The following is a 21,805-nucleotide window of genomic DNA, read 5'->3' as shown; positions in this document are numbered from 1 at the left end:
ATCCGTCAAGTACACTTGATAATCTCCTATCTCTTCCTTGTTATCTCCCCTTACCCGAATATCACGTACTCCTAGCACATCCAGATGCATCCTCTTTGCTGACCCAGCCAGTTCTACTTTATTTCTTCCATAAGCCCCATTAATATTGATAGCTCTCCATCGAATTCTATTTCGTTCGCCAAGTTGTTTCTAAGGAGTTGCTCGCCCGTCAAATGGGAGTGGGACTCCGTTACTCCCAGGACCACTAACTAGGCCACTCAGCCATTGCCCATGGTTCACGAACTAGGACGTGACTACAGTAACCCAAACCATGAACCATGTCTGTTGGGAAAGTGGTAAAGACATTAAAGGAGAACTTGCCTGACAGCCCTAGCAAAAAAAGTGCTGTAGTAAAAAAACTTGCACTGGATATTGGATTGAAATTAAAAGAGCATTATAAAATTGTACATTGACCACGTCGGTCCCTATCCGAGAACCACAAGAAGTGTATAATTGATTTTTATATTAGTGATAATGTCAGTAGGCAGGCACCCGGAAAAAATTATGTAAAATCAGTAAAATGTCCAAAAACTGGCAAGCGAGTACATATGCAAGTAAGGCATGTGATAATGACAGTACGAGAGGCCTTTGAGGAGTTTAAACTTCAATATCCTGAGGTTAAAGTAAATAAATCACTGTTTTTCTCTCTATGTCCCAAACATGTATTAACGGTTTCTCAAATGCCGCACAATGTGTGCGTCTGCAAATACCACGCCAATGTAAATTTTTTATTGGAAAGCATCTCAAAAATAAATGCAAATTTTCCAAGAAATCATAGAGAACTTCTAGAGTATACATGTTGCTATGTACTAAACAAGAGTTGTATGTTTGAAAAGTGCTTAAAATGTTCAGAAAGAAAAGTGAGTGACCTTGTAATTGATTTTCATGAAGAACAGGAGATTTCCTGGAAGAAATGGACTGATGAGCAAGAAATCCATTTGATTGCTGTTGCTGGGAATGTAAGAGGAGTTGTTGAGGAGCTAGAAAGCAAAATGTCACATTTCAAGTCTCACTGTTATGTGAAAAAAAAAAAAATTCAGGAGGTTTATTTTGAAGAATCCATGAAAAATCTGGATAAAGAGAAAAATACAGAAATTTATGCTGTTGTACAAATCGACTTTGCTGAAAACTATTCAGTTACCTTTCAGGACGAGATTCAGTCAGCCCACTGGAGTCACCACCAATTAGGCATATTTCCATGTTGTGCTTGGTTGCCGAATAATAAAACAAAGTCATATGTTGCGATAAGCAATGACACAAGTCACAGCAAGTTTTGTGTATGGCCTTTTCTTGGTAAAGTTGTTAGTGACATTAAAGAGAATTTTCCTTTCATTGACAAACTAATAATTTTTAGCGATAATTGTGCTTGCCAGTTTAAAAGCAAGTACGCCATGTCAGCTCTGCATAAATTGGAAACTGATTTTGAATTGGTCATCGAATGGAACTTTTTCCATCAAGCCATGGGAAAGGTGCTGTCGATGGCATTGGCGGATCAGTAAAGCGCCATGTATGGACAGCGGTGAAAGCAAACAGACAAATTCACATAGAATCAGCAAATGATTTCCACTAATATGTTGGGAATAAAGTCACTGGCATTAAAAGCTTTTACGTTGATAAAAGTGAGGTATCAGAGAATGAGTCGATTCTCCAAAACTACTGGGAAAAGGTTATCCTGATCCCCAGTATTCAGTCAAACCACCATTTTAGAGTGTACGATTATAACCATATTTTGTAAGGGAGAACTTCAACTTCTTTGATGACCAAGGTAGCAGTTTTCCTAGATGTTGAGGACATCATATATTCTCAACCCTCAACTTCTACAACCAGACTTTGGTATGAAGATGTCTATTCAGATTCAGAGTGTTCAAGTGAGGAGGAAATCCTTCAGTCGGAGAAGAAACTAGCCGTGAGTGTTTTTAAAAATCCAGTAGATGTTCACTCTGGAATGTATATACTTGTTGAAGTGCCTTGTGAGCAAGTCAAGGGTCGCAAGTCACAGCTAGGAAAAATGCATCGTTATGCTGCCATATGCCAAGGAAGTGTTGATGATGAGAACTATGTGCCTGTAATGTTCTTAAAATTGCACAGTTCCAATACCAATGACAATGACATCAAACATGTGAATTTTAATAATATTTTGGTCAAACTCCCCAACCCTTCAGTCAAGCCAAAGGACCCCTTCACAATCCTATACGAGTTCAGTGGAAAAATTGATATATTTGAGAAATAACACCAAGAGTTATTTCTCAATGTTTTGAGACACAGGATACAAATATAACAAATAAACATACTTAATACTCAAGTCATATGTTTAATAAACAATCATTAGTTGAGTATTAGCAATTTATTTAAATTTTGTTTTTTAATTAGTGTAAAGTATGTAAGCATACAAAAATGTTTAAGTTGTGTATTTGTTTGCTGTACAATGTACTGTAACATATAAACATGCTTGGTATTGGTATTTTATACTTAAGTATTTTATTGTGATAAAAAAACAACTCCGTAACACCCATTACCCTTCCTTGTAACACCTGTTACTTTTTATTTATAGCTAAAATCATGTTATAAGTTTTTAATAAACAAAATTTTTATACCATGTTGATGGTCATTGTCACGGCTAATATTTATTTTGAACTATTATAATTCAGAGTTTTAAGTAAAACCGTGTAAACCTCAGGAACCATGTCCAATTTAAGTAACACCTGTTACCACTGTAATTTAAATTTGTATGAAGAATTAAAATAGATAAATAATAATCATTCCACATCTGAGGTTTTGACTAAATTTACTTTGTTTTATTTAAACATTTTATGTGTCCGGATGCAACACCCGTTACTATGCAATGCCTGTTTACATTATTACAACAACTTTTACAGGTTCAAAATGCAAAAATATTGTACACAAGGACAAGAAAGACACAGGTTTTCCCCCACATTTTCATCAGGATTTCTGGAGGGTGTGATACTTTCGAAGCACAGTCCTCAGTGAAGTCCTGGTAGCATCTCATGTTTTGCAAAAGTGAACCGTTTCTCGACCCCCCCCCCCCCCCCAACACAACTTTCCTATTGCTGCAAGCGTTGCAGTCCTTCTACTGTGACGTCCTTCCATGAACACCATGTAGACCACTTCTGAAGTGGAGTGTTTTGCATATTCGTTAGTCTCATTCATTATGGATGTGAGTACCTGGTACATAAAAAATAATTGCCAGTACTGTGATTCTGTACCAGGCCTATTGCCATAGCTTACAAATCCACTCACTGACCTGAAAGGGAATTTAAGCAGGCCTACATCACCTGTAGTCCACGATCTCCAAGCAGTATTAGAATTTTGTACATGCTGGTGAAGTCTGGGTCGCAGCAACACATTATCACCTCCCCCAGCATTGCAGGCATCACTGTAATTATTATTATCACTCAGATCACTTTCTGAAACATCACTTTCCTCACTCGCCTCAAAATGTTCATCGCGCACTTTTAAATCATTCAAAATAGGATTCTCATATAGGCAACTACAGGCAACAGAAGACCCAAGAGTTAGGGCTAAAGGATTTGATGTTTTACAGGTGTTAAATGAAACATGTGCTTGTTACAAAACTAACAGATCATGTTTATTACTTCCCGTAATTGGCCAATTTCTGGTAGTACAACCAGCTGTACTGGCCTTGTGACACAGAGCAATTCGGGAGCTGAAGAATGACTGTTCTGATCCTGTCATCTTGTCCTCGGCGCAGTTTACAAATTCAGCCCCATTTCTGTGCCCATCAGGGCTTCAAGTCCTCTACTAAAAGTACTACATCACCTATTGTTTATTCAGTTTCTTTCTTGGTCTGCTTCACTTCATGGTAACTCCTTGATTGAAGGAGGTATTCGTTTTTCCATCTTTCCTCAAAGTGTAAAATGAGCTTTTGTCTTTGTCTGTACACCTTAGTCAAATCTTGATTGATGAGAGTATCTGATGTACTTGAAAGAGATGTCAGCCTTTCTCCTATGAGGAAGTGTGAAGTTGTCAGGATACCAGAGTTACTGTCATCTACGGTAATGGGGCGTGAGTTTAAAGTGGCCTCGAACCCACAAAAATACTATTTAGCCATTCCTTGTCTACTTGAGTTCGTCCGAGTACCTTCTTGAGGCACATCTTAGTAGACCCTACCATCCTCTCCCAGAAGTCTCCCCACCATGCTGCTCTTGGTACTATAAATTTCCATATAACATGGTGATATGACATGTGAGTTTGTACTCTTGTATCTTGTAACAATTTCTGGAGTTCTCCTCTGTTGGTGGTGTGAAACATGAATACATGGTGTTCGGTAGTCCATGTTTTCCTACAAAGCGCTGAAAGGCAAGTAGGAATTTATCGGTCGACAAGTCAGTTGTAAGAGATAAGAATTTCATATTGTTCTGTATTGAAGCGAGTTCAATATTAAGGTAATAATGGTTCCACCTTTCAATACCTTTAAAATAGGTAATGTAAGTTTACATTCCTATTTGATTAAAATTGGTAACGGTTTTGACCAGTATTCATTGTCATGATCAGCCAATTAAAAATAAGTGTAAAACAATGTATAGAAAATTAAGATGTGAAGTTTAAATAATTCTGTTTGGTTTCTGCTAATGAAGCACTAAAATCTTTAAGGAACACTGTGCGTTGAAATATAGCCAGGAACACAACTAAGATGCACAGGTAAAAATGAAGTTTAGATGATGCTTTCTGATGCAGTCTATAGAGCACTATAATACATAAGGGAGCACTGTGTGTTGAGATTTCAAAGTTATGTAGAAGTCTTAAAGTCAAAGTCAAATACATATTTTTAATTGTAGTTTATGAGGCACTGTATAATTTTGTGTATCAGTAATACGTGTCTATGAAGAAGTTGCAGATCAAATACATTATTAAAACATATATGTTAGAGAGCACTGTGTGTGAAGAAGAATCAAATATGCACTTAAATGTAGTAAGTACTTGAAGAGTAATCTTAACTGAAACATTCCTCACCATAGAATGGAACACCAAAGCTTTTACTCCATACGTTTTCAAGCAACACAAGGTCTACGTGGCAGCCCTAAAGGCGGCATTATCTTAATATTGACAGCCGTACTGTCCCCATTCAACGTCATGATGGAGACTAATACCATTCTAATGGTAAATAACAAAAATTATGCATAATAACTGCTGTCTACTTTCAGCTGGAATATAAAGAAGATACCATCGATGAGCTGGCCACAACAACAAATATGATACATTGGAATGAATTAACTATATTAATGGAAGATTTAAACTGCAGAGTCAACATTAGTCAAAATAATTCAGAGAACATAGTTGAGTATTTAGAAAGCGAAGGCTTCATTATGATAAATAAAAGAGACTCTAAATCATATATATGAGGTGAGTTGGCCATGCAGTTAGCGGCATGCAGCTGTGAGCTTGCATCCAGGAGACAGTGATTTTGAACCCCACTGTCGGCAGCTCTGAAAATGGTTTTCTATGTTTTGCCATTTTCACACCAGGCAAATGCTGGGGCTGTACCATAATTAAGGCCACAGCTGTTTCCTTCCCATTCCATGACCTTTCGTATCCAATCATCTCCATAAGACCTATCCGTGTCAGTGTGACGTAAAGTAACTAGCAGCTAGCAAAAAAGGAAACATATATATGCGTAAATGATTGCAGCACAATTCACCTAGTGTTCAGCAATGTAAAATCAACATATCAGAAGGTACTGATTTTTCTTCTGCCATTATTTCAATGTAATGCATGTAACTTACAATGCTGTTTCATGTAATTGTCGTGTAGTAGTGTTGGCTACTGAGTATATGATTTGATGCAGTGTATTGATTCATTCAAGTGTCTGAGTGAATCGATTCACAGGAACGGCGAACTCTTGGCTCATGGTTCAGCTTACTCACAGCAGACAGTGCTGAGTTGTGCACTCACGGAGGACAACTCCTCGTACATGACGTTTGTAGATCTAGAAAAGGCATTCAATAATGTTGATTGGACCAGACTATTTAAGATTCTGAAGGTGATTGGGATCAGATACCGAGAATGAAGAATTATCTGCAATCTGTATAAAAATCAGTCTGCAGTGATAAGAATTGAAAGCATTGAAAAAGAAGCAGTAATCCAGAAAGGAGCGAGGTAAGCCTGCAGTTCCCTCCTCCCTTTCAATGTTTACATAGAACAGGCAGTAAAGGAAATCAAAGAAGAATTTGGAAATGGAACCACAATCCAAGGAGGAGAAGTCAAAACCTTCAGATTTTCCGATGATATTGTTATTTTCTTAAGAAAATAAATTTGTTCACTACAAACATTGATATAGGAATTAGAAAGGTGTTTTTGAAGACTTTCGTGTGGAGCGTGGCATTGTTTGGAAGTGAAACATGGATAATAACCAGCTCAGAAAGAAAGAGAATAGAAGCTTTTGAAATGTGGTGTTACAGAAGAATGCTGAAGCTGAGATGGATAGATCGAATCACAAATGAAGGGATACTGAATCAAATTGGTGAGAGGGAATTGAATGAGCTAAATTTGACAAGAAGAAATAGAATGATAGGACACATCTTAAGACACCCAGGACTTGTTCGGTTGGTTTTTGAAGGAAGTGTAAGTAGTAAGAACAGTCGGGGTAGACCAAGGTATGAATATGACAAGCAGATTAGGGCAGATGTAGAATGCAATAGGTATGTAGAAATGATAAGGTTAGCACAGAGTAGGGTGGCATGGAGATTTGCATCAAACCAGTCTTGACTGATGACTCAAAAACAACAGCAACAATTTGAAGGTACTACAATTAACAGTGGGTATATATTTATTTAGTCCTACAAGTTTCTAGACATTCGTGACTCGTACATGTCTGCATATTACAGATTGCTCACAATACAATCAGTACCGGGCGAGCTGGCCGTGCGCGTAGAGGCGCGCGGCTTTGAGCTTGCATCCGGGAGATAGTAGGTTCGAATCCCACTATCGGCAGCCCTGAAAATGGTTTTCCGTGGTTTCCCATTTTCACACCAGGCAAATGCTGGGGCTGTACCTTAATTAAGGCCACGGCCGCTTCCTTCCAACTCCTAGGCCTTTCCTATCCCATCGTCGCCATAAGACCTATCTGTGTCGGTGCGACGTAAAGCCCCTAGCAAAAAAAAAAAAAAAATACAATCAGTGGATGTGATGCCATTCATAGAGCATTACAGCCAAAATTCTTGATGACTGATGAAAATTGCAACAAAAGCCTCACAACAATGGCTCATTATTGCTTATTTTAATGATGCTTGTTCTTAGGGGCGGATTTCTATGACAAGTCATATTTTTTCCCGTAACATTAGATCTTATAGTCTTGTATTTTCAACACATTTCCAAGTATGATAATCAAAATTAAACAGGTTTTATTGGGCATATAAATGCATATTTAGGCTTTCTTAAGTTTTGTGGCATATTTTGAACAAAATATAATTATAACGGCATATTTTGGTAATTTTCATTTGAATTTCATTTTTTTAAAATCAGAATTAGCTCTAGAAATTATTTTTTAGGATAGACTGGAATATACTACTGAAGAACCATTCTAAAGTAGTGTACGCCATGTTTCTAACAGGTAGGAGCTATTGTTTGCTAGCTGGGTCAATTCCTGGAAACTGGGCTATTGTTTACACGGAAGCAGAGGTAATTCTGCAGTTATTTGTCATTGTTCTTATCTCTCTCCTTCGCCCTTCCCTCTTCCACCTTCAACACACTGAATGACCTTGGTCATTAGGGAGCTTCAGTCATTCAGTTCCTTTCAATATGCCTAAAACGAAAGTCTCAATATGTGGGAAGTTGCAAAGTTTTGTTCACGAGTTTGGTGAAAACATATTCAATACGGATGGAGTGTTGTTATTCTATAAATTGTGTGAGGTAAAAGTTACTGCCAAAAAACGCGTCTGTGTGCAACAACGCTGTAATACTGTAAAACATAAGAATTGTGTAACTAGATAGTCTGCATTCGAAAATAGGCAACGTCTGCTATTCGAAACCCCGAAATCAAGTTCACAGTGTTCACAATTTTCAAAAATCTCTGCAAGATGATGGTTTTGTCTAATATTCCTTTAAAGAAACTTAACAGCCGAGGCTTCAGACAGTTTCTTGAAAAATATACAAAACATCCTGTTCCCAACGAATCTACTCTCAGAAAGGACTATCTGACCCCTTGTTATGAAGTGATGTTGGAAATAATAAGGCATGGCGTGGGAGACAATAAGATACGGGTTTCGATAGACGAGACCAGAGATGTGGAGGGAAGATATGTAGTGAATGTGATCGTTGGCACGCTGAAGGAAGGCTGGCCTGGAGATATGTTCCTCCTGACATGTGAAGTGCTAGAGAAGACAAACAATTCCATCATTGCAGTTCTCTTCGACAATTCAATGAATCTGTTGTGGCCAAATGGGGCAAAGAGGGGGCACATGTTTCTGCTTGTAACTGATGCTGCTCCGTATATGGTGAAGGCAGCCAAGGGACTTAAAATGCTATACCCAAAAATGATACGTGTGACATGTCTTGCATGTGCCTTGTGTAGGGCAGCTGAAGAAGTTAGAAGTAGCTACCCTGAAGTTGATAAATTAATATTGAACTGTAAGAAAGTGCTTGTCAAAGCACCACTTCGCTTTCAGAAATTTCAAGGAGAAGCACCTTCACTACCCCTACCTCCCAAGCCACTTATAACACGATGGGGGCTTGGCTTGGTACCGCAGTGTACGGTACTATTGCAACAACCTAGATGTCGTGGAGAAGATCGTGAAGACTTTTGATCCTGCAGAATCGTCCTCCATAAAAACCACTCAAGATTTATTTTCAAGCACTACATTAATAGCGGACCTGGCTTACATAAAGTCCAATTTTAATTCTTTATCTGGAGCAATCACGCAACTGGAAGTCTCAGGTGCAGAAGAACTAAGCAATACACTGGATGTTGTAAAGTGCATTGAACGGGAATAAAAGCATGCAAAAGGAACAATAGCATCTAGGGGTGTGTAGAGAATTAGATAATGTACTGGAAAGAATAGCGGACTTATGTACCTGCATGGAATAAATGACATTCTTTGTGGAAACCCTTCATCTGCAGACTTCCAGGAATTTTCTCCAAGTGATTTAACTCTATTCAAGTTTGCTCCCGTTACATCATGTGATGTCGAAGGAAGTTTCTCATGCTACAAGAAAATACTCAGCGACAACAGGAGGGGATTCTCAATCAACAATCTTAAGATGCATGTGTTCATAAATTGCAACAATTCTGATTATGGAGACTAGATAAGGTATGAAAGTTTCATTCAAATAACATATGTTTTGTGTATAAATTAAAACTGATTGAATAAACAGTGAAAGTAACTGTAGTGTTTATGTCTTCCACAGAGTCTGTCCTTGCCTAGAAGTATGAAATATTCATCATTTTAGTTGATTTTTGGGTAAGGATTTTGAAGAATTAAAACTTGTTTAACTCTAAATTAATTGCAGCCTGTAGCAATTGTAATAAGAGTTTCTGTGTAACGCAGATGTCATTCATTAAGTCATATTTTGAATTTTATAGGTCATATTTTTATGTTTTTAGGTCATAAATGCATACATATTTCATACATTTTTAGGTCATAGAAATCCGCCCCCTAGTCATAATCAATGTCTTTTTGAATGATGTTTTGAGGTGTTTATTAGATGGAGGTTAACAGATTTTTAATTTTTTTATACCTCTTGGTGAGACCCCACCTACCAAAATAAGATATATCAAGAAATGCTTCCAGTAAAAATTTACATTCCCTAATGTAGAAATAGAGTGCCAATTTTCATTACAATCCTGTAAGTAATTTTGAAAGCAAGAAAAATGCACATATGTTCTGAATATTGTGAAACTGAGAAAAACAAGGAAAAGCAGTGTAGTTCCTCACACTGTTTCTCTCCCTCATGATCCTCTGCAAATCTCTTGTTGCCTCTCCTCTTCTTTGTTATTATGCCATGTTCAGAATAGTAGCATATTGCTTTCATGACAAGCATGTTTCTGAATTTCTGCACTGTCTTCTGTGCAAAGAATCCAGCTCCAAATCCAAACTCTGCAAGGATGACAATCCTGTCTTAATTTACATCATTGAAGACTACAGTAGCTTCAAAAGCAGTTAATTTTACCAAATAGCTGTGAAGAAATTGTGTAGGTGGTCATCTCTTCCAAAGCAGAAAATTTTAATTCTCATTAGGGTTCTGTGTATTCATATATGTGTATATTTCTTGAGGAGTTCAGGTGAGACTACTGCTCTGTACACTGACTTAATAACTAAAGAAAAGCTTCTTGATTATTGTTTGAATGAGTAAGTTTGCAGTGTAATAGACTGATACTTGTCACAGCTGCATGTAAATTACACACAAGGTCTTGTTTATTCTCATCACTAAGCATAAACTACTGTCTCCCCAAACTTTGCACTGGCAAGCTGATCTAATTGCTCACTTGGCAATAAGAAACCTATTAATCTAAATCCTGCATTTCCATCCAAGTTACTGGTAAACTCCTTGGTACAGAGTAACAAAGTTTTCCACAAAGCGCTCTTAGGACTCTTTTTCTTACCTCAATGTTGATTTTGATTTTCTATATATTATTCATATGTATCTTCTTTACTGATGTGAACACTACCAAGCCTATCTATCCATCCTGAAATACTTGCCTTATGAATCACTTGAAGGACAGTGAAAACTTTGCCTTCAGTCTCACCAAAATTGAGTGTCAAACACTGCAAAATAATAAGTGCTAATAACAAGTACCTTGCCTTCTATTTTTAGAAGTGAAGAGTATGCCTTTCTAACAACTAACTACTATGGCCATCTACAGTAGAATGTTATTTGGGGCTTTTACTCAGGCGGTAAATGATTTCATTCCACTATATCTTACATTGCCTGTCAAAATTGTTTGTAAATACTGATTATATAAAATAATGTTTGACAGAGTAGGGTGCATGGCTCTTGTAAGATCTCGGATTAACTAATTGGGTAATTAATCTACTCAACCTTTTATTGCAAGCATGTAATTGTCATATGAATCTATTTTTAATAAATACATTTTCTGCCATCATATCCCCTTGCAATGCAGTTTTTTTATTTTGTAGATTAAAATCTACAAACCTTTGTTGAAACACCTGAAAAAATAGTTACAAATGAATTTTTCACCATTGTTTTTCATTGTTTACATGAATGTACAGCATAAGAAATAAAAGAATGGGTCTACCTTGATGCCATCAGTGGGCCTATATGTTATCAATAAGTTATAAGTAACAGGTATGAAGGTAGTGAGAATGATTGCTGTTGAAAACAGGTATGAGCAATGGCAGGAGAGAGGCTAAGTCACAAAAGGTATAAGGTGGCAGGGATGTATTCAGTTAGGTAGAACTGTTGTAACCAATTTGTCTGATGCAGACTACTTGGTCTACTGAAACAGTGCAATCTAGGAACTTGAAGAAAAAAGGATGCAATGAATATGATATGAAAATTAGTTTTGTCAAGACTAAAGTGATGGCAGTAGGGAAGATGCCTAAAAGAGAACTGAATGTCAGTAGGTATTTAGGATGTGTATTCTTCCAAGATGGCAGTATAGTAAGCAACATTGAGTATAGGTGCAGCAAACCTAGTGCATAGAGCTTGCATATGCAATCAACAGTATTCTGTAAGAAAGTAGTCAGCTCCCAGACAAAACTACTCATATCCATACACCAGTCTGGTTTCATACCACCTGTGCTGTATAGAAAGGACCTACTACCAGCATTTCAAAATATTCCTTTTTTGTAAACCATACATGTTCTACCACATAAAACATAGAAATTAAGTAGTTGCAGTGATGCTATTACCTAATAATTAATAAAAATTTGAGTCAAGGTTATTTTCCCTTCATGTGTTAATACACATAGCTCAATGAGGATTCCAATAAATATTGATAGATAAGTAGAAGGAAAACAGATTTAATTAAATAGCAGAACATTTCTCAAGGACATATATTTATTATATTCTTTGCTGATCTAACATTGTATACAACAGTTCCTGAACTTAACTCCGAAAACCCTTTCACCTAGTTCACTCAGTATTTCAATGTCATCATGAAGGCACTCTAAAAATAACATTGATTATGTTTCCTTTCCAGTTTCCAGTTTATTTTCTAAATATTCACTGAACACATCACTGTCGCTTTCACATTTCTTTTTTTTTTTTAACTGTTGGCAGAGCTTTTTGTAGAAGCAGGAGTCGCTGGACTGGAAGTTGAAGTCCCTTCAATAATATCTGAAGTGCAGGAGTTAGACCCCTCAAGCACAAACTCTATTTCTGCCTCCTCTTCTCCATTTCAGCTTGGTGCGGAGGCTCACCTACACCAGGTACCACTTCCATAGGCGTGTTTGTTATAGAACTGAAAAATATTAACCCTCTACTGCATACTGTTGCCTTTTGGCAACAAATAACTTTTCACCTGTATAAATGGATAATTATTGTAGACAGAGGTAGTTTTACGGCACACCTTCAACTGTACAATCAATTAAACACATATCCCAGTGATGCCTTGTTTTTTTTTTACATAAAATAAGTCAAAACAGCCCTACAACCAATGGTACTCCTTCCACCCCGTCAACATCCACGCGAACCAACCACCGTTTATTTTACGTGGGCCCTCCCCATCACATTACGACAGGCTTCAGGAGTACCTCTGGCTCAACCTCAAAGACATTACCGACCTACGGTTCTGCAACTTGTACTTGCGCCTTGCAGTACGTACCCATGGCCAGTAGGTACTCATATGTGATGTGGATTGCCATAGTTGAATATATATACGATTTTTCACGATTTTACGCTAAGCTTTTAACATTCAAAGACCGAACATTACTACCTACTGGCCATGGGTACGTACTGCAAGGCGCAAGTACAACTTGCAGAACCGTAGGTCGGTAATGTCTTTGAGGTTGAGCCAGAGGTACTCCTGAAGCCTGTGGTAATGTGATGGGGAGGGCCCACGTAAAATAAACGGTGGTCAGTATTTCAATGTCATCATGAAGGCACTCTAAAAATAACATTGATTATGTTTCCTTTCCAGTTTCTTTTCTAAATATTCTCTGAACACATCACTTTCACTTTCACATTTCGTTTTTTTTTTTTTTGAACTGTTGGCAGAGCTTTTTGTAGAAGCAGGAGTCACTGGACTGGAAGTTGAAGTCCCTCCCCATCACATTACCACATTCGGTCTTTGAATGTTAAAAGCTTAGCGTAAAATCGTGAAAAATCGTATATATATTCAACTATGGCAATCCACATCACATATGAGTGTTAAGCTATTAGCCCCAGTTAAGAATTGCTGGTACATCTAATACACTGAACGTATGTTGAACATTAAAGCTTGAAATTTTCTTCACCAAACGAAAACGAAAAATAATTCATGCAGTAGAGGGTTAACATATTAATGGAATTCTTCTCAATAGCAGCTAAATTTTAGTCTGCAAACAAGCCTTGTGTTTAAGAAATTTTAGTTTCAATAATTACTTTGGTAAGATGATTGTTAGGTTAGATTATATTAGTGTCAGTTATATCTGATACATTACTGAATAGATGGGTAGAACTTATCGCCAATACACTGCATTTCCCCTCACTCTTTCACAACTAGTACACCGGTCTGTAGGTTAGGCCTACTATTAAAAATAAATATTAAAGAATTGTACCTTCTTCCAGCAATGAAAGGTTCTAGAAAGTTGAGGGCATTGAGGTAGACCCATTTTTTGTTTTCTCTACAGCAGAACCTGGGGAGGGGGGAGGGTATGTTGTACAAGTTCGATACACTTCCCTCAAAATTTGCCATATTTTTTCAAAACCTTTTCCTAAAACAATGAATTACAATACTGTGACAAAGAAAATATACATGTAGTACTTATGGCATTTACTTATTTGTCATTAAAGCAAACAATGGTGTTCATTTCATTAGCTACGAGATGGCAGTTACGTAAGCAGTGCTTATGTTTTCCAAACATTTCTCGTATTAAGTCATAAGAATGATAATTACTACTTCTAGTGTAACTTTCTTTACCAATCTATTCCATATAATATATTTTATTAATAATTAATCTATGATAACACTCCTCATAACATAATCATAATAAAGCTAATAATTACTTACCAGTTTTCGTCCTAATTCTCGACGCTATAGAATGCCATACAAAATGCACGGTCTCCCATTACTATATCCAGGCAGTCTATGGTTATACAATACTTTGTTTTCATACTCTAGGCAAATTAATGGTTCGATTTCATCAACAGACCACAATGTTACGTCCGCCATTATCGACCGACTGCCACTGAAAACGGACCCTCTTATATTCATAAACCAGTCGATCGTCTTCGCTCGTAGTTGATTGCTGAAGATCGTTGCTGTTTGACTGGCACGACGGCTCTCTGTAGGTTTGTTTCTGTAGCCGGTTGATCGCAGTAGTTCGATCGATCCATGTGACAGCCCCCACAGGCAGGCGTTATCTAATCATAAATCAACATCTCACATTAATAAAAATGGTGGCGTCGGGCAAAGAAAGGGATGAATGAAACCGGAACATAAATAATCCAAGAGAAACCAAATTTAGAAGAAATGGCAAAGTTAAGAATCGAATCTTCGAAAATTAATTCACTTCGGTACCCAGTTTGTAACACAATTACAATTATCCAAGTATTGCTATTACATATTCACCAAGAATAACAGACGGTAGTTCGCATATAACATCATGTACACCCCTCGGTGGTCAATCTCATGAATAGTCCACTCAACTTCAAAAAAATTTAATCTTATTATTATTATTATTATTATTATTATTATTATTATTATTATTATTATTATTATTATTATTATTATAACGTCCCTTAAATTATAATGCCACAAAATGTAAACATTTCACGTTTATTTCTGTTTAAATACTTTGGAAATTGAATCTGGACCTGGTCTTAATTCTGAAGGGATGTGTTATCATAGGAGTTGCAATGACATCGTTTGTATCTTCTATGACTGAAACAAAACGGAGGCTCGTACAGGTACTTCACCGTTAGGAATATCATGCTAACAGACAATAAATTCACTGTGTCAAGTGTTCATTTCACTCCAGCTAATTAGCATGAAGAAATTGTGCATGAATATTAATGCCATATCACCCGAGTTGCTCATATGGAATGTGGAGTATGATAAATATATTGGTACCTAGCCTATATTGTTATTCCTTCTACAATGTGAATTCTGTTATATTCCTATGAAATTTTCGCAAGTTTTGTTTTATTTTCAGAATGGAGAATATTACTATACCGACCGGGCGCCCTGGAGAAGAGCTGTATAGGCACATGTTAACTCACTCTGGTGATAGGCCATTTTGTAGTACTGAAAGTTATTCTACATCTACGCAGCGAGGTAATCTCCGAACTCACACGAGTATAAAGTCTGAGGAAAGGCCTTTTTGTTGTGATGTGTGCGGTCGTGCATTTAAGCAGAGAGTTCATCTCCGAAATCACATGGTAGTTCACTCTAGGGAAAGACAATACTCTTGTAATGAGTGCAATAATACATTTACTCGCGAAGATTCCCTTCGGACGCATATGTTCATTCACTCGAAGCAATGGCCCTACTCTTGCATGGAATGCAGTAGCACATTTGCTCGGAAACGTAGTCTCGAAAAACACATGTTAACTCATTCCCAAGAAAGGCCGCATCAAAGCATTGAATCTGGTAATACGTATAAGCAGTTAAGTTACCTCGAAAACCACATTGTGTTTCACTTTAATGATGGGCAGTACATATGCAAAGAATGCAATAGTACAATTCCTCGAGAACACGTCCTTGGTGATGATATGTTAATGCATTGCATCATGAAGATTGAAAATGTACGTTTACGCAGCAGAGACGTCCCTGAACCCACATTAAAATTCAATCGGGACAAAATAGTGCGATAGAATGTTTTAGGACTCACCTGTTGATTTAGCGTTGAGAAATGCTGTAATATTCCAGGAAATACATTTCACTCAAAGAGTAATTATCCTTGGACGCAAATCAACCTACTTGAAGAGAGACGCAGTGACGTTTTCTTTGAAAAGAATGGAATAGTACGTTTCATATGCTACGTACTCGTCGATCCCATGACCCTTTAAATGAGAAAGGGTTACATATGCTTGTATATTTATGAATTAAATACACATGACATTCAGCAAATCGTAACTGTGCATTTTAATTATTTATTTTAATCTCTCCCCTATGGTTCATGTTTGTGCGTTACTGTAGTCACCTCGTAGTTCGTGAACCATGGGCAACGGCTGAGTGGCCTAGTAAGTGGTCCTCAGAGTCGGGATACCAGTTGCTATGGAATGGGAATTGACATCTCGGACATAATATAAGTCTAATATCTTGGAACTTGAAAATAGGTGCAATGAGTATGGTATGAAAATTAGCCTCTCGAAGACTAAATTGATGTCAGTAGGTAAGAAGTTCAACAGAATTGAATGTCAGATTGGTGATACAAAGCTAGAACAGGTCGATTATTTCAACTATTTAGGTTGTATATTCTCCCAGGATGGTAATATAGTGAGTGAGATTGAATCAAGGTGTAGTAAAGCTAATGCAGTGAGCTCGCAGTTGCGATCAGCAGTATTTTGTAAGAAGGAAGTCAGCTCCCAGACGAAACTATCTTTACATCGGTCTGTTTTCAGACCAACTTTGCTTTACGGGAGCGAAAGCTGGGTGGACTCAGGATATCTTATTCATAAGCTAGAAGTAACAGACATGAAAGTAGCAAGAATGATTGCTGGTACAAACAGGTGGGAACAATGGCAGGAGGGTACTCGGAATGAGGAGATAAAGGCTAATTTAGGAATGAACTCGATGGATGAATCTGTACGCATAAACCGGCTTCGGTGGTGGGGTCATGTGAGGCGAATGGAGGAGGATAGGTTACCTAGGAGAATAATGGACTCTGTTATGGAGGGTAAGAGAAGTGGAGGGAGACCAAGACGACGATGGTTAGACTCGGTTTCTAACGATTTAAAGATAAGAGGTTTGGAACTAAATGAGGCCACAACACTAGTTGCAAATCGAGGATTGTGGCGACGTTTTGTAAATTCTCAGAGGCTTGCAGACTGAACGCTGAAAGGCATAACAGTCTATAATGATAATGTATGTGTGTATGTATCTCTCCCCTTGTGATGAATTCCTGAACGTACTTATTACTTTTACCATTGTGTAATTCTACAGAACAATAATTTGGTGCAGACCACGATAAATCATTATGCTTGATAGAACTTCTTTATGTTCAGAAATTTATTTTTGTCCCCTATTTGTAGAAGTTATCAATCACTGACAATTGGAATAACAGTGGGATTGAGCTATCACTTTCTTTAATGTAGTGTTTACTTTGGTGATTAATGTGTATTCGTTAGTGGCCTTCCATGTATTCATTTGCTAGGTGACCATTAATCATTGTTACTTAGTCTTATACTTCTATTAAGGCTGAATATTTACATTAACATGATTTAACGTATCCACAGATGTCTTACATTTTTAATTTCGTATTCTGCTTTCATCAACAACTGATGACTTTGACAAGACAATCCATGAATAAATTGCAGGTACGACTTTTGTTTACGAGGTCACTATGCGAATTCGGTCAGTAGTCAGAAGCAGATCCTCCCATGAAAGAAGGGGTAATTCCACCTTTTAACTTTTTAGAAGACAAATCAGCTCTAGTAATCAAGATTGAATAGAATATAAAAGTCTTGTGTTTTTCACAATAAGATATTGAAGAGGAAAGACAAAGAGATTACCACATGACGGACTAGATTGAGAAGAGTGCGTAACCGCAAAGAGTATGCATGAGGGTGTATACATTGAGCCTCTTGCAGTTTCAACCGAAAAGAGTAAAACTGGTGAATCCTTAGTCTCATTTAAAGGAAAGATGAAGCTATCGACTTTTAGAACTGAAAGCGTTCAATGTCTTCGTAAGAAGGCAGTTCTGGTGTCAGTATTCACGATGAGGATACAATTCTATATTTGGTTCAGGCAACAGTACCTTGTTCGAATACCAAGGAACCTGTGAAGAGTTTCCCACCACCGGGACCTAATTATAGCTAAACCATCGAACATCTGATAGAAATATATGCTCGCGAAATGTTTTTTTTTTTGCTAGGGGCTTTTACGTCGCACCGACACAGATAGGTCTTATGGCACGCTAAATGTTTGGTCTGGTGGTAACAGAGGTTGCTGATAAGGATTATGTGGCTTTTAGAACGTTGTATAACAGTTCATAAATGCAGCTCAGATGCTTAAAAACCATAGGAGTCCCCTCCGAAAATTCTGTTTTTTAATGGATTCGGCATTGCCTGAAGATCTGCTGAGAGCAGCAACTTCTAACGGGGCTGAGGTCATCAACTTGATTAACTGCTCAGTTAATTTACTCAATCTTTAAGCTTTAGGTTGAGCGTGAAGACCGCCTTCATCTAGTTCGTTCTGTGATTCTTCGGCGTAGTAGTTCTGTCAATAACAGGATGTGAGAGAGTGTTAGAAACAACAAAGTTCCGTCTTCTGCATGCATTATTTCAGAGGAAGCCAAGGAAGAAGACAGACAATATGGCAGGAATTGCATTAAGTTTGATAAAAACCACTACGATGCGTCAGAATATTCCAGGTCCGGAGAAGTGTATTAGACCATAAAAATGTTCGGGTTAGAAAAAGTGGTTCTTATGTGTGTCCAAAGGCAGGTCATGGGACCAATTAAATGTAAGACTTACGATAAATGTCTTGTTTGTCTTAAACGTCAATTGATGATAATGTGCCATGATATTCCAAGCCAATCTAAAGTTAGGAACAGTGAGCCAACTAGAGAAAGAAGTAAGGAACCACAAGTCTTATCTCAGGAAGGTGGTCCCATTCCTCCGCAGACAGTGGGCGTCCAAATATTTAACATCGATAAATGGGAGGAAGTACTTACCTTGAGCGACTTTGACCCTTTGACTTTCTTAGGAACATCATTAATGAAATGGATATCAACCCGTCAGGAAAAGAAACGTTGTCAAAGAAAATTTGGCAGAGGTGAAACTCCACAATGTCTTCGACATAACCTTAGAAAGACTTGATTGTAAATTTCGCTATTGTATACGTGTATTGGATGAATCGAAGTTATGTGGGTAAATACCCACAGTTGAACGACAAAAACTTATGCGGAAGGCAATCGTACAGACGTAGGACTGTTGGTATGAGCTGACTTTTCACATTGATATTGGCAGGTTCAGCTTTTCATCTTGATTAAACCTTTGTGTTCATTGAGACGAGGTTAAGTTGGACAGTACGAGGCCTGTGAAATATCAAAATAATATGTTGACCAATCTAATCTACACTTGCATCGTAGATCGATCCGACCTATGGGTGTTAGAGGCCGTGAGGATTTAGGATCCAAGGGAAAGCAGAATTGTATTCTCTCCAGTTTTCAACCGAACTGTAAAATTTAATGAAGAAAGGAGGTATGACGCGATCTTGCCCTCGAAAGAGCACCCAGAGATCTTAGCGGGAAATATAATGACACTTGTGACGAAGTGCTTCCCGGTCAAGGGACATTTGGGAAAATGTGAAGTGATCTTCCAAACATGTCTACGATCGGGCATGATAGAGACTGTACTTGCCTCACCATCAGTCAGTAAGAACTCTAGCCAGGCCACGATAATTATTCCAGATTTTGATGTTTCGAAGACGATTCATACAATAGCTGTCTGAAAGGGGCATATTTCCAAGTTGCTCATTCAATTTAGAAATAGTTCCGGCATTATGAAAGCTACCTGTAGATAAGTTTACCGCCGTTGGACATGGAATTTGGAAACCTGTTTTAAAAGCATTAGTTATAATCGAACATCGTCGGGTAATTTTAGGAATTCCATTAAGTCTCTTCTTACTAGGTGCTACAGCAAGTCACCGCATGAATCGAGCGCCAGAAATAATGAGACGAACGCCCGATCTTCTGGAGAATTCATTTTAGGTAGACGACTCTGTGATTAGCCTCGAAACCGAAGAGGGAATAGACCTGCCATCTCCTCCGATTTTCATTTCTCCTCCCGGTCAACGGGAGCGATCCTCCCATTTTGAGGGCAGTTTCAGTACTTTTGTCTTATTTTAATATTCGGCTCCTTTTCCCGTTACCGGGCGAGTTGTCCGTGCGGTTAGGAGCGCGCAGCTGTGAGCTCGCATCCGGGAGATAGTGGGTCCGAATCCCACTGTCGGCAGCCCTGAAGATAGTTTTCCGTGGTTAAGGCCGCGGCCGCTTCCTTTCCATTCCTAGGCCTTTCCCGTCCCATCGTCGCCGTAAGACCTATCTGTGTCGGTGCGACGTAAAGCAAAATTGCAACCTTTTCCCGTTCTGTCGATAGATGACCGAGCTGGTCCAAGACCGACTGGATCCCTCGCTGCGCTCCTTACACTGCTCTTGACAATCGCTTAAGAAGTCGAGCATCAATCAAGCATAATCGAAAAGTTAAACAATAATGCCGCTGGAGCACTGGCCACCTAAGTCATTTTTATTTGCTTTACGTCGCCCCGACACAGATATGTCTTGTGGCGACGATGGGTTTGAAAGGGCCTAGGAGTGGGAAGGAATCGGCCGTGGCCTTATTTAAGACACAGCTCCAGCATTTGCCTGGTGTGGAAATGGGAACCATGGAAAACCATCTTCAGGGCTGCCAACAGTGGGGTCCGAACCCGCTATCTCCTAGATGCAAGTTCACAGCTGCGCGCCACTAACCGCACGGCCAACACGCGCGGTCACGGGCGGGTAGCTGCCTATCGAAAATGAGCACATTTCTAGTTTCATTTATATTGTTTTGTGTCGTAAGTGTTGGTAATGAGGTGCTTGTTATTGAGAGTTTATAGTTATGCCCTAATTACTGTTACGAGAGTAATACCAGCGTATATGAAGCGTATGAAGCAAAGAACACATTACTAGGTATTTACGCAAAATTATTTTCTCGCACTGAATTTTTGTTTAAAACTCTAGTGCATGGTATGAATGAAGTGTAATCTGATACCATATATTGTATCAGGAACCGCCAGCGGTCTGGAACATAATTTAATTCAGCGCGAGGTACCGCGACGTAAACAAAGACGCAGCTGGAACTTGTGTTGGGAGAGCGAGTAACTACGTCACGACAGACAACAACGCATCGCTAACCTCACTGCTGCCATCTTGACGGGCCTAAACCTCAGTGCTACCAACTTAACCTAACTGGCGCGAGATTTGAATCGGTAAACAAATTCACGTGCTTTTTGACAGCTATCATACGCCATCTTTAATCAACAGAGCACCGTGTGCTCTCTTTAGCTACATATCTTTGAAATGTGGTGGCGGATAATTTGAAAAATGCTTTTTGATAGCAGACATCTTTAATCGACCGAGCACCGTGCTGCACTCTTTAGTTCAAATGTGGTGGCGGCAATTTGAAAAATTCCACGTGCTCTTGTTTGGAAACAATGCCACATGCTTTTTTGACAGTTACCATCCGCCATCTTTAATCAAGAGAGCACCGTGCTGCACTCTCTAGTTAAAATGTGGTGGCGGCAATTTGAAAATTTCTACGTGCTCTTGTTTGGAAACAAAGCCACGTGCTCTTTTGACAGCCACCATACGCCATTTTTAATCAAGGGAGCACCGTGCTGCACTCCTTAGTTGAAATGTGGTGGCGGCAATTTGAAAAATTCTACTCCCTCTTGTTTGGAGACAAACCCACGTGCTTTTTTGAC

At 38.4% G+C, this 21,805-nt stretch overlaps 1 protein-coding gene across 1 annotated transcript in view; it reads left to right on the top strand.

The window, feature by feature from the left end:
- The window catches only part of LOC136866927 (gastrula zinc finger protein XlCGF7.1), a 42,064-nt gene extending 25,827 nt beyond the window's left edge, over window positions 1–16,237 (top strand). The window contains exon 5 of the mRNA XM_067144017.2: window positions 15,330–16,237. Coding sequence (XP_067000118.2) covers window positions 15,330–15,990 — 661 coding nt within the window. The 3' untranslated portion in view covers window positions 15,991–16,237. The remainder of the gene's footprint in view (window positions 1–15,329) is intronic.
- The last annotated feature ends 5,568 nt before the right edge of the window (window positions 16,238–21,805 follow it).

This window comes from Anabrus simplex, chromosome 3 (genome assembly GCF_040414725.1).
Source record: "Anabrus simplex isolate iqAnaSimp1 chromosome 3, ASM4041472v1, whole genome shotgun sequence".
In the NCBI taxonomy this organism is placed as follows: Eukaryota; Metazoa; Arthropoda; class Insecta; order Orthoptera; family Tettigoniidae; genus Anabrus; species Anabrus simplex.
This window is presented reverse-complemented; position numbering and strand designations above follow the sequence as displayed.